The 19,806-nt window shown below is 38.8% G+C and overlaps 1 protein-coding gene across 1 annotated transcript; it reads right to left on the reverse strand.

The window, feature by feature from the left end:
* Window positions 1–205: 205 nt before the first annotated feature.
* LOC141627913 (uncharacterized) lies at window positions 206–4,603 on the reverse strand. Its single transcript, XM_074441111.1, has 7 exons — window positions 3,410–4,603; window positions 2,585–3,286; window positions 2,195–2,535; window positions 1,768–2,083; window positions 1,463–1,662; window positions 824–1,364; window positions 206–694 (listed from the first exon to the last, which is right to left on the reverse strand). The coding sequence occupies exons 1-7, from the start codon at window positions 4,601–4,603 to the stop codon at window positions 206–208; spliced, it is 3,783 nt and encodes a 1,260-aa protein (XP_074297212.1).
* Window positions 4,604–19,806: the final 15,203 nt, after the last annotated feature.

Genomic DNA, 19,806 nt, shown 5'->3' on the forward strand with positions numbered 1-19,806 from the left:
TTCAAGAACCATTTACAATTGAATGTAACCAAGCATTAGCTCCTAATATTTTTTATTCTAATCTAGAGCATTTGATACGCATCAAAGTTTCCTCCTTACACTTCTCTACCACCTGTTGAGGATGAGGTACTATCCCCTCAATCCGGCATTTGTTCCTGCTCATCCAAACGTGGTATATCAGACTAGCAAGAACAACTGCAATGACCTATTTCTGCAACAAAGAGCGAGCTCGTTGTTGGACCCACCATTCAATCACCCCCTTATCAGGTAGAGCAATCTTCAGCCATGTAGCAGCCAACTCCAGGCATCTGCTGCTAAAAGGGCACCGGAAGAACAGATGCTCAACTGTCTCTGCATTACACCCACACAAAAAGCATACATTCGTCTGAGTGATACCCATTCTTATCAGTCTATCTTGAGTTAGAAGTCGTTTGTGAGCAGTTAACGAAACAATGAAACCATGCCTTGGGATAATTAATCTGGTAGTAGTCCAAGGATGCCAGGTTATATCAGGGCCATCATTAGTCAGCCAAGTATAACCCAACTTCATAGAGTAATTATCAGTAGTAAGAAGATGATGCTTAACTAGTTCCTTAGCCCAGCAGACCTTCCTCCACGCCCAACTTGAACCCCGACCAGGTTTATAATCAATCCAATCATGGTCCTTGATATAAACAGAGTGAACCCACCTGACCTACAAATGATTAGTTTTGTTGAAGACCCACCAAGCATACTTCACAATGGCTGTCACATTCCACCACATCAGCTGCTTTATGCCTAATCCCCCTTTCTTTTTAGGTTTGCAGATATTCTCCTAGGAAACCAACGCAGGGCTCTCCCTGTTATCAGTCCCATACCAGAGAAATCTCCTGCAAATGCTTTCAATTTGTTGAAGGACTGTCTTTGGGAGAATGAAAATGCGTGCCCAGTAATTATGAAGAGCACTATACACTGCCTTTATGAGCACTAGTCTGCCAACATATGATAGTCTCCTAGCACCTACCCCTTTAATCCTATTAGTGATCTTGTCCAGAAGGCATTCACAGTCATCAACACTCAATCTTTTTGGAGATATATTAACCCCCAAATATCTAAAAGGAATGGTCCCTCTCTTCATACCCGAGGCTTTGACCAACTGATGCACAGTCCCCTCATCAACACCATTACTATATATATTTGACTTTCCCTTGTTCATTTGCAAACCAGAGGCTTGAGAAAAATAAAGGAAAGCTCTCAGCATCAGGACCACAGAACCTATGTCCCCTCTACAAAACATGAGCAGATCATCTGCAAAGCAAAGGTGGTTCAGTTTTACTCTCTTGCAGAAATGGTGGAACCTGAATTCCCTCTGGTTTTGAACCCAACTGAGAATTATACTCAAATATTCAAGACAAATTGTAAAGTGTAGGGGGAAAGAGGGTCCCCCTGTCTAAGCCCCTTATTGCCCTTAAAAAATCCAAACAAATCCCCATTCAAAGATAAAGAGTAACTAGGGGTGGTCACACATTGCATCAATATCCTAATGATGGGCTCAGGAAACTTTAAGGCACTGAGCATATCATTTAAAAAGCTCCACTCAACCGAGTCATATGCCTTCTGAAGATCAATTTTCATCATGACACGAGGGGAGTAAGCTTTCCTTTTATACATCTTAATGAGGTCCTAGCAAATCAAAATATTGCCCACTACATCCCTGCCCTGCACAAATGCACTTTGAGAGGGATTGATTATACTGGGCATAATAGACCCAAGTCTGTTGCACAAGACCTTAGTAACACATTTGTATAGAGTGTTACAGCACGCTATAGGCCTGCACTTCTGTACACTCTCAGGGACCTCCACTTTAGGGATCAAAGTAAGTATAGTTGCATTACATTCCTTCAGAAGCTTGCCAGTCTGAATCACATTACGTACATCTATAGTCACTTCCTTCCCAACAATTGGCCAAGCATCCTTATAGAACTGGCTGCCATACCCATCTGGTCCACGAGCTTTGTTACCAGGAATGGAGATCATAGCTCTCTTTACCTCCTCATCAGCCACAGGGGCAAGCAACTCATGCTCTTGTTGAATGGATAAACAGCTTCCAGCTCAAACAATACCCACATTAACAGGCACTACTTTTTTTGAGGAACCCAGAAGATCACTGTAAAAGCTTTCAAAAGCAGCCTGAATCTCTTGGGGTTGAGTACACCTGACCCCATCCTGACTCTGAATCTGGTACACTCTGTTTCTCATTCTCCTTTTTTTTATACTCTGATGATAGTAAGCTGAGTTCTCATCTCCTTCTTCCATCCACTTCTCCTTAGATTTCTGAAGCAAGAACTGAATTCTAGCCTTTCTAAGAGTCAGCACCTCTTTAGCCAGAGCACTTTCAGCATCACAAAGGACCTTGTTAAGAGGGTCCTCAATAAGTTTTTGCTGAACTTCCCTCAAAGATACTTCAGTCACCTGAGTCAAATTCTCAATGTCACTGAAATTGTTCTTATCCAACTTCTTTAACTCTTTCTTCAGAAGCTTTAGCTTCTTCACCACCTTGAACATAGGAGTCCCATCCACAGATTTGAGACCACACCTTCCCAACCGTATGCTGAAACTCCTCAGACATTGCCCACATATTGAAGTACTTAAAGGGAACCCCCTTCCTATTACCTTTTGTCTGAAACTGAATTAGACAAGGGCAATGATCAAAGCGTCCTTCAGGAAGGAAATTAGCAAAGCACTCAGGAAACTGAGCCAACCAATCTCCATTAATCAACACCCTGTCAAGCTTGCTATACACTTTTTTCCCCACCTCATGTTTATTATTCCATGTAAAAAAGGAGCCAATGGACTTCAACTCCACCAAGTCACATTGATCCACCATTTGCCTCATAGGTGAAATGTCAGACCAAGTAACTTCAGTACCTCCAACTCTCTCATTCAAGTGCATTAAACTATTAAAATCCCCACCAACCAGCCAAGCAGTATCAATATCCCTACTGATAAGACACAGAGAATCCCATAAAGACTCCCTCTCCTTATCTTTATTTAAACCATAGACCATAGTAAAAAAGAAAGTAATATTCCTTAACTTGTCAAAAACTATAGAGTGAATGAGTTGATCAGAAATGTACCTAACATCCACCACATATTGGTTAGGTTGCCAAATAAGCCAGATCCTTCCCCCTTTGTGATGACTGTTATTAGTGCAGATAGACCAAGAATCACACACATTATTCTTAACTTTAAGCCAGTTTCTACTCTTTAATTTGGTTTCTAATAGACCAAACAAACCAACATTATTCTGAAACAGGAACCTCTTTATTTCATTTGCTTATGCAGCTTATTCAGGCGCCGTATGTTCCAAAATCCAATGTTATCCATTTTCTAAATGCACGCTCCTTAATCCCCTTTTGCCCGCACTCACACTCTTAGATATGGTCATGTTTAGAGCATCCATGAATATAATACCCTGAGGTGTATATTGCTTGCTCTCAGGTATTTCCCTCCTCAGCATCCTAGTTAGAATCCTTTGTGGCATTGATGACCCTTCCACCACCTTCGCTACAGGGACCGTAGGTGTCTGCAATGGTACAGGCTGGGGCACAGGTGTACTCACTACAGGGGGACTAGTCTGCCTGCCTGGTCCTGCACCCGTTGGTCTCTGAGGATTAGGCATTGGCTTCACTGGTAGAGGTCTTTTGGGCCTCCAAACCTTCTTTGCAGGTTTAGGAGCATCAGATTTCCTGCACAATGATGCTTCATGGCCTATGCCCTTGCAATTAGAATAATGTAAAGGCAACCAATCATAGCCCACCCTCACCTTCTGTGTTAACCCCAACTCATCCTGGAGTATGAATTCCTTACGGAATTCCTGCCCAATGGTCATCTCAAATAGAACTCTAGCAAATCCAAAGAATCTGCGACTGGCTGTTGCGTCATCGCATTTGATGAAACGTCCGACCTCTTCACTAATCTTCCTTAGACTACCAGAACCCCAAAATTTCACCTCTAATCTATACAACTTCATCCAGATAGGTACCTTCTTTACATCATGCTTAATCAAAGCAACATCAGGCCCCCACTCTTTAATAATCACAGGTTTGTTATCAAAAAGTAAGTGACCATTGTTGAGCACCATCTGATGTTGTTCTCTAGTCTTAAACCGAACCATAAAGATACCGTTTGGTAAGAAAGATATTTTATCGACTCCATTAGCCTGCCAAACTCTATTCACAAACCCCGACACCACCGTACTAGGCGGATTTGCTCCTAGAATATAATAGAAAACTGAAGTTGACCAATATTGAATCTCACTTTCAACATCTTCCTTAAGAAATTGTAGCACAGGTTTAGAAATAGGAACTTCAGCAGCACTTACTTCCTCCTCTTCCGATTCCACATCTTCGACAATTGGTTCTAAATCCACCTCAAATCGCAACGGTGAAACCCTAAGACTAGGTCTACCATTCGATTTTGGCGAACTCAGATTATTATTATTATTATGCTTACTAGTACTAGCAGATTGAAGATCTGACGTTTTGTGATTTTTTTTATTACTATTATTAATTGATTTACAATTATTATTTTGTTTGATCGTTGATTTCTTTGCTTTAGCCATTGCGTAAAGAAGAAGAAATTCACGTAAAAGAGAGGGCTTCTCTCTCAAGCTTCTCTCTCATCAACTAAACATAAATTTTACCCATCCCTAACATGTTGCTATATACATCTTCTTCACATTTTTTTTCCCACCATATTCACCAATCCACCACATTCATTATTCATCCAACATTGTAATTCAACATATCATCCAATATACGCAATAGAACATTAGTAAACACATAAAGATCCCATGACACCCCGTAGTGACCGGTTCAAAGTTGTAGGGCGATTTCGCGACTTTAGGACGTCTCCCAAGTCTTTGCATTAGCTCCTATCAACTCCTACCCGGTTCATTTTATTTTGACTCTCTAGATTCATTGGGTTTATTAGTTACAGGTTCCAAAATCTCCGCTCTGATACCACTTTGTAACACTCCCATATACCAAGTGCCTTACCAGGACCACCTAATGCATTGGAATGCTACCATCTCGGTCACCCGAGGCAATGAATATCAAATAGACCATAAAAGAACGTCCTTTAATAGATAAGTTTAAGTGATTACATAACAAAACCAACTGTAAAGTAAAGTACAACTGTTCTAAAACCAAACTACAACTAAAGTAACAAAAGTGTAATGATAACACAGCGGAAGACTCCTATCAGACTCGTGGCGACTCCATCCCCAGCTAATCCCGCGCGCATCCACAATATACCTGCTAGACAGCTGCTCACCACTACCGAATGGATCACCACAGTTTTTAAAACATTTAAACGAGGTCAGTTACTGCTTAAACAATATAAACAACACCAAATACACAATCATAATCTCCAACACCGTCAGATCACCAATCATCTAACTACACACTAAAGTGCGTAGCCTTGCCAGAATATCCATCGCAACAGATATTCCTCATCAGCAGTGGGGGACCACAGCCAGTCCCACCTAAGTCCCGCTCATCTCCATTGAGCGAATAACCCATGTTCCTTAATGTGCACATCCCCTCCTTTGGCGGCTTCCACAGAGGGCGAATTAAGGGCGTGAAGCCACTCCCGCAAGTGACTTCACTCAGCCGAGGACGCACCTCGCAAACCACAGATAATTATACAACAACCACACTATACAATCAACAATCACCAACTCCAAATACAATATGATATAAACCAACAACCAATCACAATATCAATTCAAAACAATGCCAACACCAATTACGATATAATCATCATGCCAATCAACCATCTTATAATCATTTATACAATAATTGAGTAGGGAAATTCTACCTGGAAAAGCAACCACCAAGATCGTCACAATCAGCTAATCAAAATCGTTCTTCATCGACATCACCTCTTATAAACACACAATCATACATTCACAATCTAACATCAACAATACTCCCCAAAACCCCCATATTACCCAATTAGGGTTTCAATTAAAGTCAATAAAACGATATAAAAAAAATACTAGAAGCTTACCCACAATATGACGGTCTCAACAGCGTAAAGAACACAACGGTCCGACGACTCTAGCCCTCAAGATTTGCTAATAACGCGATGAATGAAAGCTATGTAACTTCTTTTTCTCTTGAAAGGTTTTAGTAAAGGTGAAAAGTGATTAAAAAGAATGACGGAGTCCTTTTATACTAATCACGCGTTATTAACAAAACCCGGCTAAAATAACCTGTAAGACTCACTTACTCGATCGAGTGCCTCTTACTTGATCGAGTGCCCAACATACTCGATCGAGTACCCATCAAGTAGCCTACTGTTTCGTATAAAACATACTTACTCGACAGAGTAAGCCCCACTCAATAGAGTACTCATAGACATACAAAACCGTAGTATTACACTACCCAACCTGACTCAAACTTCAACCACCACTACCACCCACTACCGCCACCTTGGCCACCACCATCAGCCATGGTGGGTCACGGTCGGCAGCCACCACCAGCGCAACAATAACACCAACAAATGGCAATGACAACAATAACCGCAATAACACACAACACCACTATACACGACCAGCACCGTGGGCCACCACCACTACAGTGGTCGGCTCTGTCACAACCCCCAGATCTGACCACCCATACGGCAGCCAGCACCGACACTATCGAAAACAACAACTATAATGAGCAACAACAATGACGATAACAAACACCAACAAACCGTCCGTACACCCTCCTTCTACCCCAGATTCCGGCCACCACAACCACCCTAACCACCAACCAAGACCACCCCTCAACTTCTCTCTCTTCCCTCGACAACCACCACCCAAAACTCGAACCCAAACTGACCCGAAACCCCTGTAAAAAGGCAGCCCTAACCCGCAACAACAAAACCCCCAAAAACCCATTTTCTCACTCGGTCAAACCCAATTTTAGGGTGGTCAACGGTTGGTCAAAGACGGTCAGAGGTGGGTCAAGGTCGGGATGGTTCAACAATATAAAAATAATAACATAAAGGCTAGTATAAGACGGTTTACCTTACGATCTCAAGGCGGAGGGCAAAATCTCCATTTTCTTTTCTTTTTCTCCTTTCCTCTCTCTAAATTATGGTGGATTTTGGTGGATTGCCATTGGTTAAGGTTGAGTGGATGAGGATAAGGGAGTATATATGTATATGGTGGGAGTATAATACATGTATAATGTATTATTATTATTATTATTATTATTATTATTATTATTATTATTATTATTATTATTATTATTATTATTATTATTATTATTATTATTATTATTATTATTATTATTATTATTATTATTATTATTATTATTATTAATATTATTAATATTAATATTATTATTATTATTATTATTATTATTATCCTTATTATATTATTCCGTCTCAACATATTTTTTTTGATGGAACTATGAGTTTCCTTAAAATCAGCATCTCATTAATAGAGATGTCCCCTCATACAAACAACCATTTTGTGTTAGCACTCTAAACTAAGGCACTAACAGAGTGAACAATTTGCTTCCTAGACTTTCTCAAGAAAATACACCACATGGACATCAGACTTACATAATTCCTAGCATGGTACACCATAACTTATCAGAAGGATTAATATAACCTAAAGATAAAACTTGCAACCGCAGCTTATAGTCTACTTTTATATCCTACAGCATCTTCCTTGGATGGATTACATAACCATCAACCCTGCAAATATTCCTACTATTCCACACCCTATACTGAACAACATTACTCATTGCACAGATCAGTAGCCTTCTAAAACCTGATAATTGCCGCATTCTCAAAACAACACTACCTTCCAAAACATCAGTGACCTGCATACTTAGCCAATCAGCCAGCGTCCTATAAAATCTTTTTGTATAACCACAATCTGAGAACAGATGAGAGTGAGTTTCATCAGCAGCACTACAGATATAACACAATTGATTAGTAGCAATACCCATTTTAACCAACCTGTCAAGAGTTAACAGTCTACCTTGCTTAATCAACCAAAGGATGAAATTACGCTTAGGTATATTGAATTTATTCCAAACCTCAGTTTACCAAGGAACCCTGCCAGGAGCTGAAGGAGACTACCATTTATAACCACTGTCAATAGTATAAGCAGCTTCTCCCCCCAACCATTTATCATTGAAGTAACCACTCAGCATCTTATCCTTTACTTCACAGATTTTCCTCCAAGACCAGGAACTATAGCTAGTAGGAGTATAATCCAGGATAGAAGCCCCTTTTAGATAGATATTATCTACTCATTTAATCCAAAGCAGGTCTTTTTCGGAGACTATCCACCAAACTAGTTTTCCTATAGCAGCTATATTCCAAAGATGGCTATCAATCAAGCCAAGTCCACCATCTTTCCTGCTTTTACACAAAAAAATTCTAGGCCACCAGAGGAGCTTTTGAGTAAGCATCAGTTCCTTCCCATAAAAAATTCCTACACAAGGCTCGAATTCTATACATAACCCAAACAGGCAATATGAATAATTGAGACTAATAATTGTGGATAGTAGAAAGGACAGACCTTACCAAAACAAGCCTTCCAGTGGAAGAAATTTTCCTGGAATTCCACCCCCTAATCCTTGCTACCATCTGTTGGAATATGTGTCCTCCGACAATAATGCGATCACAACTGTCGATCATGATGATCACATGTTTAAATCTCATTTTAAGAATACATGTAGGATGTAATATTTTACAATCAACTGGTCCACGCATATCGGTAATGATTGGCTGACTAGAGTTTGACATTACTGTCGTGCGACGGTGGTGATCAGTTGATCCCCTTAGGTCATACCTAAAGGGTAACACTCTTAATTGATTATTTAATTGATAGTATGTCGATACGGGATAATTAAATTGCTTAAAATTGACGGACGATTTTGTGAGTATTATTAACGTGTCTTATTGTAATTCGATTAAATAAGATACGGACTAAGTAATTAAATTGTTTCATTACTTAGATGAAATTATTGTTTACGGAAACAATTGAAACGGAATGAATAAATTATTATAAATACGGAATGTTGTAATATATGATTCGGAAACCCATTACGGTACAAGTAATTATGAATTACTAGGTTAATTTTATAAGTGACATATTTTATTAATATGTTGATTTTTAATTGTTAAAAATACATTTTATACAAATAATATCATGTAACATGTTACATGTGACAAATTGACAAATAAATTGTAAAATGGACTTTCCATTTTAAAACTAATGTACCTAAATTATATGAGGTGGGTTGGGGTTTGTATTATGTTTTATGTTATATAAGAAGCGTAATTATTAAACCTAATTCATAGCCATTCACACCTAGTTGCTTTTTGAAGAGTATCTCTTGGCCATGCATTGGCCCTTGCCACCCCCCCCCCCCCCCATACCCGGTTTTCCCTAGAGAAAAGGCCAAGGGTTTCTACATTTTAATATTGTTACATACACTAAGGGGTTGTTTGGTTACCCATTAAATAACACACGAATTCCAATTCATGTGAATTGCAAAATGGGTAACTTGTTTGGTTACGCCAATTCACATGAAATACAATTACCTTGGAAATCTAATTCCTCCATAATGGAGGAAGTTGCATACCTAGGTCCCCCTAGGTAAGTGGGAATGCCTACATGAATTCCATTTCCTTTATGCAACCAAACAACTTTTCCTAATTCACATGAATTCTAAAATCATGTGATTTATCACTTCCTAGGCAATGCAACTTCCAACATGCAACCAAACGAACCCTAAGATATTCACTAGTGTATGATTCATTCTTTTACACAACCAAAACTTAGAGAAGTTTAGAGAGAAAAATACTCATATATTTGCTTCCTCTTGGCCGAATAGACAAGAGACAAAAACAAATATTTTGGGTCAATTTTAGTAAGATTAATATTATTCTAGTTCTAATAATATTAGTCTTTTAAGAGGTTATCTTGGGTATTCATCTTTGGGAGGGATTCTAAGCTTGAATCTTTTTTCATCCATATAAGGAAAGCTCAAGAACAAGTAAGAAGGAGATCTTACTTGTGCCCTTTAATCCGAAATCCCATAGTAAGAAAGACGATTTATTCTCTATTCTTATTTAAGTTTGCATGCATAAGATCTAGTTTTTAATTTTATGACTAAATTAAAATATCACATATATGAATATGTTATATAATTATATATTTCTATAAAGCGGTATCATGAGCCTTAGGTTGTTTGCATGCAAATCGGTTTATAGTTTTTCCGAGTTATATGATTAACATACAAAACTAATTAAATTGGTTTTATGAAGAAAAACCTTAAAATAAATTTGCATGTTAAAAGTTCTTGGTCCTAGGTGATTTTTAGGACATTTTGGTTTATTTATGGATTTTATTGTTCATTTTATATAATAACGACAATTAAATGTGATTTTTATGATAAAAATGTCATTTTTGGACTAAAAATAGCTAAACTTCTACTTTTTCAGTGGTTTTTGGATATGTTTTCACATATATTATCGACTGATGGCCTGTAAACTTTCATAATAAAATGAGTTGTATTGCTCAAAATATGGATTTTTCAAGTTAAAATCATATTTAAATGGGTAAATAGGTTAATATGAGTTATATTTCGAATCTAGTTATGAAAATTTAGTATATTTCCACATGAAATTTTACAAGATGTGTGTAAAATATTTGGATATAATTAAGTCTTTATGCATGATTTATGAATTTTTGATGAAAAATCACATAAATAGTGACTTTAATTGTTAAAAATGCTAAAACATACTTCATGACTAAGGAAAAACTTCACATGTTGCATTTTATCATATATTTCATATCTAAAAATGAAAAGGTTGGAAAAATAATTATTCTCATATTTTTATGATCATAATTGTTAAAATCGATAAACCGCAACATTGTTTTTCTCGATAAATTTTCGAAATTTTTAACAACGTTTTGAACAATATGAGTGTCATGGTATGGTACCCGTCATTGTGAGCACCAAAAATAATATTTATAATTCCTATTAAAACTAACCTAGGCTAGTGGTAACAGGGTCGAACCACAAGGAGGCGAATGTAATTAAAAGTTGTCTAAATTTAGTCTAAGGTAACAAGAGTGGGGGTTGGTTTGATTTGGTCTATAGCTAATAACAATAAAAATTAAACTAAAGAAATATATTAAATCAAATATAAAAAAGGGTACTAGGATGGTCGGTTCACTATAGTTTCGGCGGCAGCAAACTAAGTCGGTCTAAATCAAATACCGTGTGAATTGCGAAGGAAAAGAACAAAGCCGAATGCAATAGTGAATTGTATTCAATACCAAAGTAATCCTTGAACCCTAATTAATAAACTCAAACTAAACGGAATTGAAAACTGAATAAGAACTTCCTTCTTTTTTGAATGTTCTAGGTTACGTTATATAGAAAATATACGTAATACTTATTATCAAAACCTAAACACAATGGGCTTGCTTTTCCTCGATCTTCTTATTCACGTCTGATTAGCGTCTTGGTCAATCGACCAAGCATGGCGGTCGATCGACTGCCCTGAGCTGAACAGTAGGTACTGGAACCCGCAGGTTGGTCGATCGACTGAAGGCAATGGTCAATCGACCGAAGTAGCTGATAGTTGGCTTCTATAATCTCGTGGATTTGTCTTTTGGGCCTTGAAACGCGCACGAAGCTCGTTCCTTAAGTGAATTCTTCACGTCAAATGCAATGCAGGATACTCGGGGACGGATTTAGCTCAATTTCCGTTGCATTCTTCACATTTCTGCAATAATGTACAAAAACACGAAAGTAGACGGAAATAGGGAGTATAGTAGCATAAACTACTAAAATGAGCTCTGAAATGCGTGTAAAACAGGATGTAAAACATCATATAAAAGACACGCATCAAACTTCCCCAAACCAAACCCTTGCTTGTCCCCAAGCAAGAACTAGACTCGATCTAATTACCTAATGGAACGAGTTCAATCTCAGAGCGAAATGCAAACTGTCAAGCCTAAACCAATTTAATGCAATAACCAACAATCAATTAGCAATGTGAATCATGCAAATGAGTTATAAAGTCGTTAAGAACTGCTGAACCGTTAACTGTAGAGACTTATCAAATTGGACTCTCACGGGTCGCTCAAATAACTCATAAGCACAGGTGAATATATAAGAGGATAGAAAGAATTCATTTTGTAGAGACTCTCACCTAACTACGACCTATAAGAACATGCCTGCAATCTAATATGAAAGTAATCTCTATGACCGTACATATGCATTCCAACCAACAAATGACCATGACACATGCCGAGGTAAGTATGGATAATGTGAGGTATGGGTAAGAAGAGGCAAAACATTTACGGGAAAGTGGAGGTACAGGTGATCAAGCTAGTACCAAAACGGAACCATATGACAACATCCTTCTTCTTGCACAAAATTCAATCGATACGGTGCTATAACAAGCACAAAACTCAGAATCTCCATCATAACAGTAATCAACCAACTGCCCATAAGATACTAATGCAACATGGGAGCAAAAATCGCCATAAGATAAGGATTTTGAATTATGCGAATTGATTCCTTCGGAACCCAGTCGATCGACTTGATGTAGTGGTCGATCAACTGGGTTAACAGTACAGAACTCTTTTTTCTCTTTTTCGAATCATTTTTTCTTTCTTTCTTTTTCCTTTTCTTTGAACTTCTTTCCTCCTTCATTCTTTTTATCCAACAAAATCTCAATAAGAGCAAATGCTACCAAAAACCGAGTAACATTCCCAAGAACATAGACTACTAGCTTGACAAGGGCAGGCTAAATGTAGGATGTAGTAATGGGACAAAAAGGCTGTTTTGGCAGTGTGAAGCTTATTGGGCAAAACGAATAAAGGGAAACCTCTACCACATGTGTCAACAAACCACAAACCGAATGCATACAAGTATTAAGCAGATCAAGTTCATATTTATGCACATTTATGTAACATGTCTCATAAGGAGTACTACTCACATCCTAGATAAACTGGTCATAGATGTCACCAGTTATAAGCTCTAAACGTTAGAAAATATGATGTAGCTTGCCAAAATTCTAAGTCAAGTCTCAAGTTCAGCAAATAATTAACGAAAACTCGTAGATATGCACTTATATGATTCTACTAATAACATGTCAATTAGCAAGGCTTAGGCATAAACAGGTGAAATTGCAATGTCATCATTGAAATACTACCGTTCCGACTCGACTAAATGCTAAAATATACATGCAAATTTTGAATTTTGATGAAATTTTTCAATTTTTTTTGGAATTTTCATTATATATAAGAGAAATTAAATAAACAATGCAAACTGAAATGTAAACGTGAATGCAAGCAAATGATATGCGACGCAAATCCCTTCCCTAAACCAAATCGCACAATGTCCCCATTGTGCAAAATCATGTAATGAAGAAAAGAGAAACGGGAATTTGCGAGAAAATAAATAAATACAACAAGAAGTAAAACTTGGGAACTCACAAGACTTTAAGCGCAGCAAAAGGAAACCTCCCCAAACCAGCGTGAGCTAGGAGGTTTCAGTGGCTAGCAGTGCTACCAAAAAGTACCTGAAAAGACAAAAGGACCACGCATAAGTCCGAGAAAACAATTTTGAAGCGGTATTATGTGCACAATTGAGAAAATAGAAGAAATAAATAATATGACGGAAGGTAAAGTGGAGTAGAAAACTCCCTCAATTCCGCAAATCGACCAAACACGGCAGGGGAGAGGTCGTGAATAGGTACAGCAGTCCAGGGCGGTCGATCGACCACCTAGCCCAGTCGATCGACCAGAGTGAACAGGAACAGAAGCTCCTGGAACTGTGCAGCCAGTCGATCGACTATACAGGTCAGTCGATCGACCGAAAATACAGATGTAACTTCTGATATCTTCGCATTTGCTCAATAACTTGAGCTAATGAGGTCTAAAAACCTGCAAGTGCACAATAATACGCTCCCAAAATTGCGCAAAACCCAAAGTAAAGTCTAAAGTACTTAAAAATCCTAAACAAAATAATTAAATGCGAAGTCTCGCGCACACAAAAGCAATAAAATAGTTTAAAAGCAATAAAATGAAGTTTTTGATAAAGCGCGTGATCAACTAGTAGTTGATCAAGAATGGCTAAGGGATGGCCCACTTCGTCGGCTTCTGGCTACAAGAGGTAGCCTCAACGGTGCTCATCTTCTCAGCTGCACCTTTCTCAAGTTCAGCATCCGTAGAGCTTGACGGATCAACAGCTTTGTCATCTCCCCAATCAATGACCTCTTCCGGCTCATCAAAGTCCAAGTCGGACTTTCTCACTCTGGCTGGCTCATCTTCAAGCTCCTCATCAGTGCCATAGCTCAGGCATCCAAGACCGCCTCTTGAAACGACTTGCTCCTTCACAGCTGGAGTAACAGGCACCTCGCCCTTCCCCAAACCAAATCTGCAATATCTAAAATGTGATTCTTCCTCCTTTTTGCTCCCGGTCTGGGGCGGAGGTGTTACAACAGGAATAGGAATAGAGACAGGCATATCAGGAAGCACAAAATAGGATTTCTTTTCAGAAACCGTATTACAAGTGACAGGCCACATTGGGTCCTTCTTCCTAGCTGTATGGGCAAAGACAATGGAATGATTGCCTACCTTAAAGGTCAAAGTACCCAAACCAACATCAATAACTGCACCAGCAGTGTGCAGAAATGGCCTACCAAGGATGATAGGTATGTGGGCATCCTCAGGCACATCTAGGACCACAAAGTCTATAGGGAAGAAAAACTTCCCTATTTGCACAGGGATGTCCTCCAAGACTCCTATAGGCTGGACCGCAGAGCGATCATCCATCTGAACGGTCACGCTCGTAACTGCAAACCTATTCAATTTTAACTTTCTAGCAAGACTCAAGGGCACGACGTTAATATTAGCTCCTAGGTCACATAATGCCTTCTCAATAGAGAAGGTACCTATATTACAAGGAACGAAAAAGCTACCTGGGTCCTCTAGCTTATGGGGTGCAGTGTGAGTCAAATAAGAACATGACTCTTGAGTTAGTGCGACAATATGCACAGTTTCAAGTGACCTCTTTTTAGACAGTAATTGCTTCATAAACTTCATGTTAGCGGGCACTTGATTCACTAATTCAAGGAAAGGTACTTGTATGTTTAAACTACGAACAACATTTTTAAATTTATTGAAAGATACATGTTCCTTCATCGGCACCAATCTCTCCGGGTAGGGGGCTGTAAGAAGTAACTTAGCCCTCTCCTCTAAATCTCGCATGCCGGCATCCGTGGACTTAGGCTGGAAGTCCACTACCTTCTCCTTATTGAAGCTTGACCCCTCTTCAGACCATCTCAAATATGAACCATTGATCGACATTGGGTCGTACTTCGGAACCGGGACTGACCCATCAGCACTCGGGTCTTACCCCAATACTTTCGGAGTTGTCGTACCCCGAAACAAGTGATCCCTCATATTATTGGGCATTGGAGGACGAAATTGTTCAATATCAGCAACGCCCTCGGTCGATCGACCATGTTGCTCAGTCGATCGACTGGATTCGACAAAGATCTTAAGCTCTCTGTAACTCGCACTTCGATCGATCGATCGGGTGTATCGATCGATCGATGATATACCAGGTAGACACCTTTTTCTTGCTATTACTTGTTACAGCTTTATTCTGATTCGGTTTTGCCCCGTCTTTTTCATCAGCGTCCTCGACCATGGCAGGCCCCTCCAGGGTAGACCCACTCCTCAAAGTGATGGCATTAAGGGTCTCTTTTTGGTCCGTCTGAGTCGGTAAGTGTCCCGGAGCTCGAGTGGTATTCTTGCTAGCCATATGAGCAATTTGGCTCTCTAGAAGTTTCATTCCGGCCTCTCTAGCTTAGGACTCCTTTTGCAACATATTCTTCAACTCAGCAAAGTCAGAATTTTGAGATTGTTGCTGCTGCGGCACATAGGGAGGTTTTTGATATGGTTGTTGCTTGTGAGGGGGCACATAAGCTTGCTGCTGCTGCGGAGGTTGAATCGGATTCAGGACATTCTGGCTACTCCACCTTATGTTGGGATGGACATTCGGCTCATAGTACGTGTTTGTTTACCTGTAATGTTGAAAGGTAGCACAAGACTCGAAGGGACTAGGATAATTTTCTGAGACATGTCCCTCAGCTCCACATCTTCTACAGACGAAAGGACCGTCTGAAACAGCATTCACATGATACATCCCTCCTTTTGAAGCTCCTCCCAACTCGTATTTTTCAAACCTCGCCGTGAGAGCCTCTAATGCAGCTACATAAGGGGATTCAGCACTCCTCCTCTGATTGCCTCTCGAATTCCCATATTCAGCTTTATGGGTGGCTAAGTCATCAATGATCTTCCACTCCTTAGTCTCTCCCATATTCTCAAAGAAATCGGCCATTGGTCACAAAGATCAAAAATAGCCCTCTGATCGTCATACAGCCCGTTATAGAACTGATTGCAAAGACTCCATTTTTCGAACCCATGGTGCGGAATATTTCCCACCAGCTTCTTGAAACGGACCCATGCTTCATGAAAGTTCTCATAAGGTCCATGTTTAAAGCTCGTGATCTGAGCTCAAATGGCATTCGTCTTCGAGGCAGAGAAGTATTTCTTGTAGAATGCCAAGGCCAAAGAATTCCAGTCGGTGATCCCATGAGCGGCTGGATCCAGATCTCTGTACCACTCCCTTGCAGCATCACGGAGTGAGAATATAAACATGGTCTCCTTTATCTGGTTCTGGGTCACACCGTCGGTCGGTGGGGGTATAGAGCGAAATAATCGATAAATATCTCCATATGCTTGGCGCATCTTCATTTGCGGCACCCCGACTGGTTCCTCTCAATTAAGTTGATATAGGAAGGCTTCGATTCTAATTTCCTATCACTCCGGTAATTCGAACCCCTTGTATAGATTTGTAGTCATGTCGCTCTCGAATGACTTGCTACGCTTGCTTCTTCACCATGACCGGAATTTCCGGAAATGTGACTGTCTCAGCTGAAGAGGTAGAAGCAGGAGATGTAGGCGGGTCTTCTTCGAACAATTCGTTCTTATAGTAACTAGACAGAGTACTCAGCTCTTCCTCTCTCGGCAATATCCTCGATGATCGTCTCAACTCACGCAAGGTCTTCTCAATCTCAGGATTGAAAGGTACTAATTCACCACCCTGTGACCTGCGCATAAGAAGAAACTACAAAAAGAATATAAGAAAAGTTTAAGGAACGGATGTCCCTTAAACTAAGAAACAGACTAAAATAAAACAACTAAAAATTAGAACAATTGCCTCCCCTGAGAACGGCGCCAAAATTTGATACCCGTCGTTGTGAGCACCAAAAATAATATTTATAATTCCTATTAAAACTAACCTAGGCTAGTGGTAACAGGGTCGAACCACAAGGAGGCGAATGTAATTAAAAGTTGTCTAAATTAGGCTAAGGTAACAAGAGTGGGGGTTGGTTTGATTTGGTCTATAGCTAATAACAATAAAAATTAAACTAAAGAAATATATTAAATCAAATATAAAGAAGGGTACTAGGATGGTCGGTTCACTATAGTTTCGGCGGCAGCAAACTAAGTCGGTCTAAATAAAACACATGAGGCGGGAAAACAAGAGGTCCTCTCGGTCCACTCTTTACAGATAGCATCTTTCGATCTCGCTATAAGTCCCTAATATCTCTAATACTGACTCTGGTCCTGAAAAGTGACTAATAATCTAAACTTTACCTATCTTTCGATCTCAGCATAGTTTAGTCATTTTAATTGGTGATCTAACAACTGTCCCTATCTCTCGATCTAATGGGTCAGTCACATCCTAAACATTCAACTAGTCGTGTGCACTCGATTCGTCGAATAAAGAATTAAAACAATTAAAACAAAGGTAAAACCTCACGTTGCCAGTCGATCGACCAGGTATGGCGGTCGATCGACTGACACGCGATTTCAGTCCATGTTAATTCTACGCCGCCTAATCCTACAGTTCCCCTACATCCTAGCACAAGCAATTTAGATACTCATACTGAAATTAAAGGCAACAATAAAATTGGCTAAATAAACTACAGAATTCATGATTAATGCGGTAAAATAAACAATTAACATAAGACGGCAATTCGGCTTTGGGGAAACTGATCTAGCAATTCTACAACTACGAATGAATGCAAAATAACTGAATAAAACCAGAGAATACCGTGTGAATTGCGAAGGAAAAGAACAAAGTCGAATGCAACAGTGAATTGTATTCAATACCGAAGTAATCCTCGAACCCTAATTAATAAACTCAAACTAAACGGAATTGAAAACTCAATAAGAACTTCCTCCTTTTAAATGTTCTAGGTTACGTTATATAGAAAATATACGTAATACTTATTATCAAAACCTAAACACAATGGGCTTGCTTTTCCTCGATCTTCTTATTCACGTCTGATTAGCGTCTTGGTCGATCGACTGCCCTGAGCTGAACAGTAGCTACTGGAACCCGCAGGTCGGTCGATCGACTGAAGGCAGTGGTCCATCGACCGAAGTAGGTGATAGTTGGCTTCTATAATCTCGTGGATTTGTCTTTTGGGCCTTGAAACGCGCACCAAGCTCGTTCCTTAAGTGAATTATTCACGTCAAATGCAATGCAGGATACTCGGGGACGGATTTAGCTCAATTTCCGTTGAATTCTTCACATTTCTGCAATAATGTACAAAAACACGAAAGTAGACGGAAATAGGGAGAATAGTAGCATAAAATACTAAAATGAGCTCTGAAATGCGTGTAAAACAGGATGTAAAACATCATATAAAAGACACGCATCAATGTTCATGAGTTTAAATTTCAAATTTTGAAATTATTTGATATTTTTATGATTTAATTTGAAGTTTATGACATAATTTTGTTTTTAGGTCCATTTATGAACAATATTAAGAAATCTAGGTTAATTATTGTCAATATGTTAGTGGAGACTAATTTTGAGTCCTAAGTTGGTTAGGGTAATTAACTTGTAAATAAATATAAATTTATGTAATTATTGTCATTTTTAAAAGGTTAAATCACGCAAATCCGTAAAAACTGATTAATATACGATATTGGCTCCTTAAAGGTGATTTAGCATATAATTGGGCATGTTCATACATATTATAATGATGCATTTTATTTATGATAGACATATTTTAATTTTATGTAATTTTTGAATTATGTAATTTTACTTAGTATGGCCTTAGTTTTAATTGGTATTACCCGAAATGCATGGGAATATCGATTCGGTTGTAATTTATTGTGATTTCGTATCACCGTTTTGTAATTTAATAGATTTATTTTTATTTTAATTACAAATGTATAATCGGAAATTATGTAATTCATTATGTAATTTATTTATTTCGGAGTACCTTGAAGACGGCGCCACTCGAGAAGGCGATCCATCAAAGAAAATGTTGCCTTGAAGTGCGTGCCAAGATCGAAGTTCAAGGAACCAAAGGAGTTGGTTTCCGAATTTGTAATAGTTTATTAGATTTACTATTTTAGGCAGGCCATACAAGGATTTTATTTATGCTTTGCATTTTATTTATATGTTGCATGCATCGCTAAATCGCCATAACTAAAACATGCATTATCATTTAAATCGAGTTTATCGACCGTGTCAATTATATTTATCGTAGTTCACCGCTTTAGTTCACTTAAAACGTGATAGATAATAAATTGACATGACCTCTCGCTAAAATAAACAATTGAGACTTAGCCTTACCAAAAAGTAGAAACCATGAAAACCTATTTCGTGAGGGAGTGCACTCGGCCTTACC

This window comes from Silene latifolia, chromosome Y (genome assembly GCF_048544455.1).
Source record: "Silene latifolia isolate original U9 population chromosome Y, ASM4854445v1, whole genome shotgun sequence".
NCBI lineage: Eukaryota > Viridiplantae > Streptophyta > Magnoliopsida > Caryophyllales > Caryophyllaceae > Silene > Silene latifolia.

Excerpts from the sequence above, each read along its gene's own strand:
- LOC141627913 (XM_074441111.1), bottom strand. The coding sequence starts at position 4,603 with ATGGCTAAAGCAAAGAAATCAACGATCAAACAAAATAATAATTGTAAA. Across the intron at positions 2,536-2,584 it reads CTGAGGAGTTTCAGCATACG|GTGGTGAAGAAGCTAAAGCT; the intron begins GTTGGGAAGGTG and ends CCTATGTTCAAG. Across the intron at positions 695-823 it reads ACAGGGAGAGCCCTGCGTTG|GTCAGGTGGGTTCACTCTGT; the intron begins GTTTCCTAGGAG and ends AATCATTTGTAG.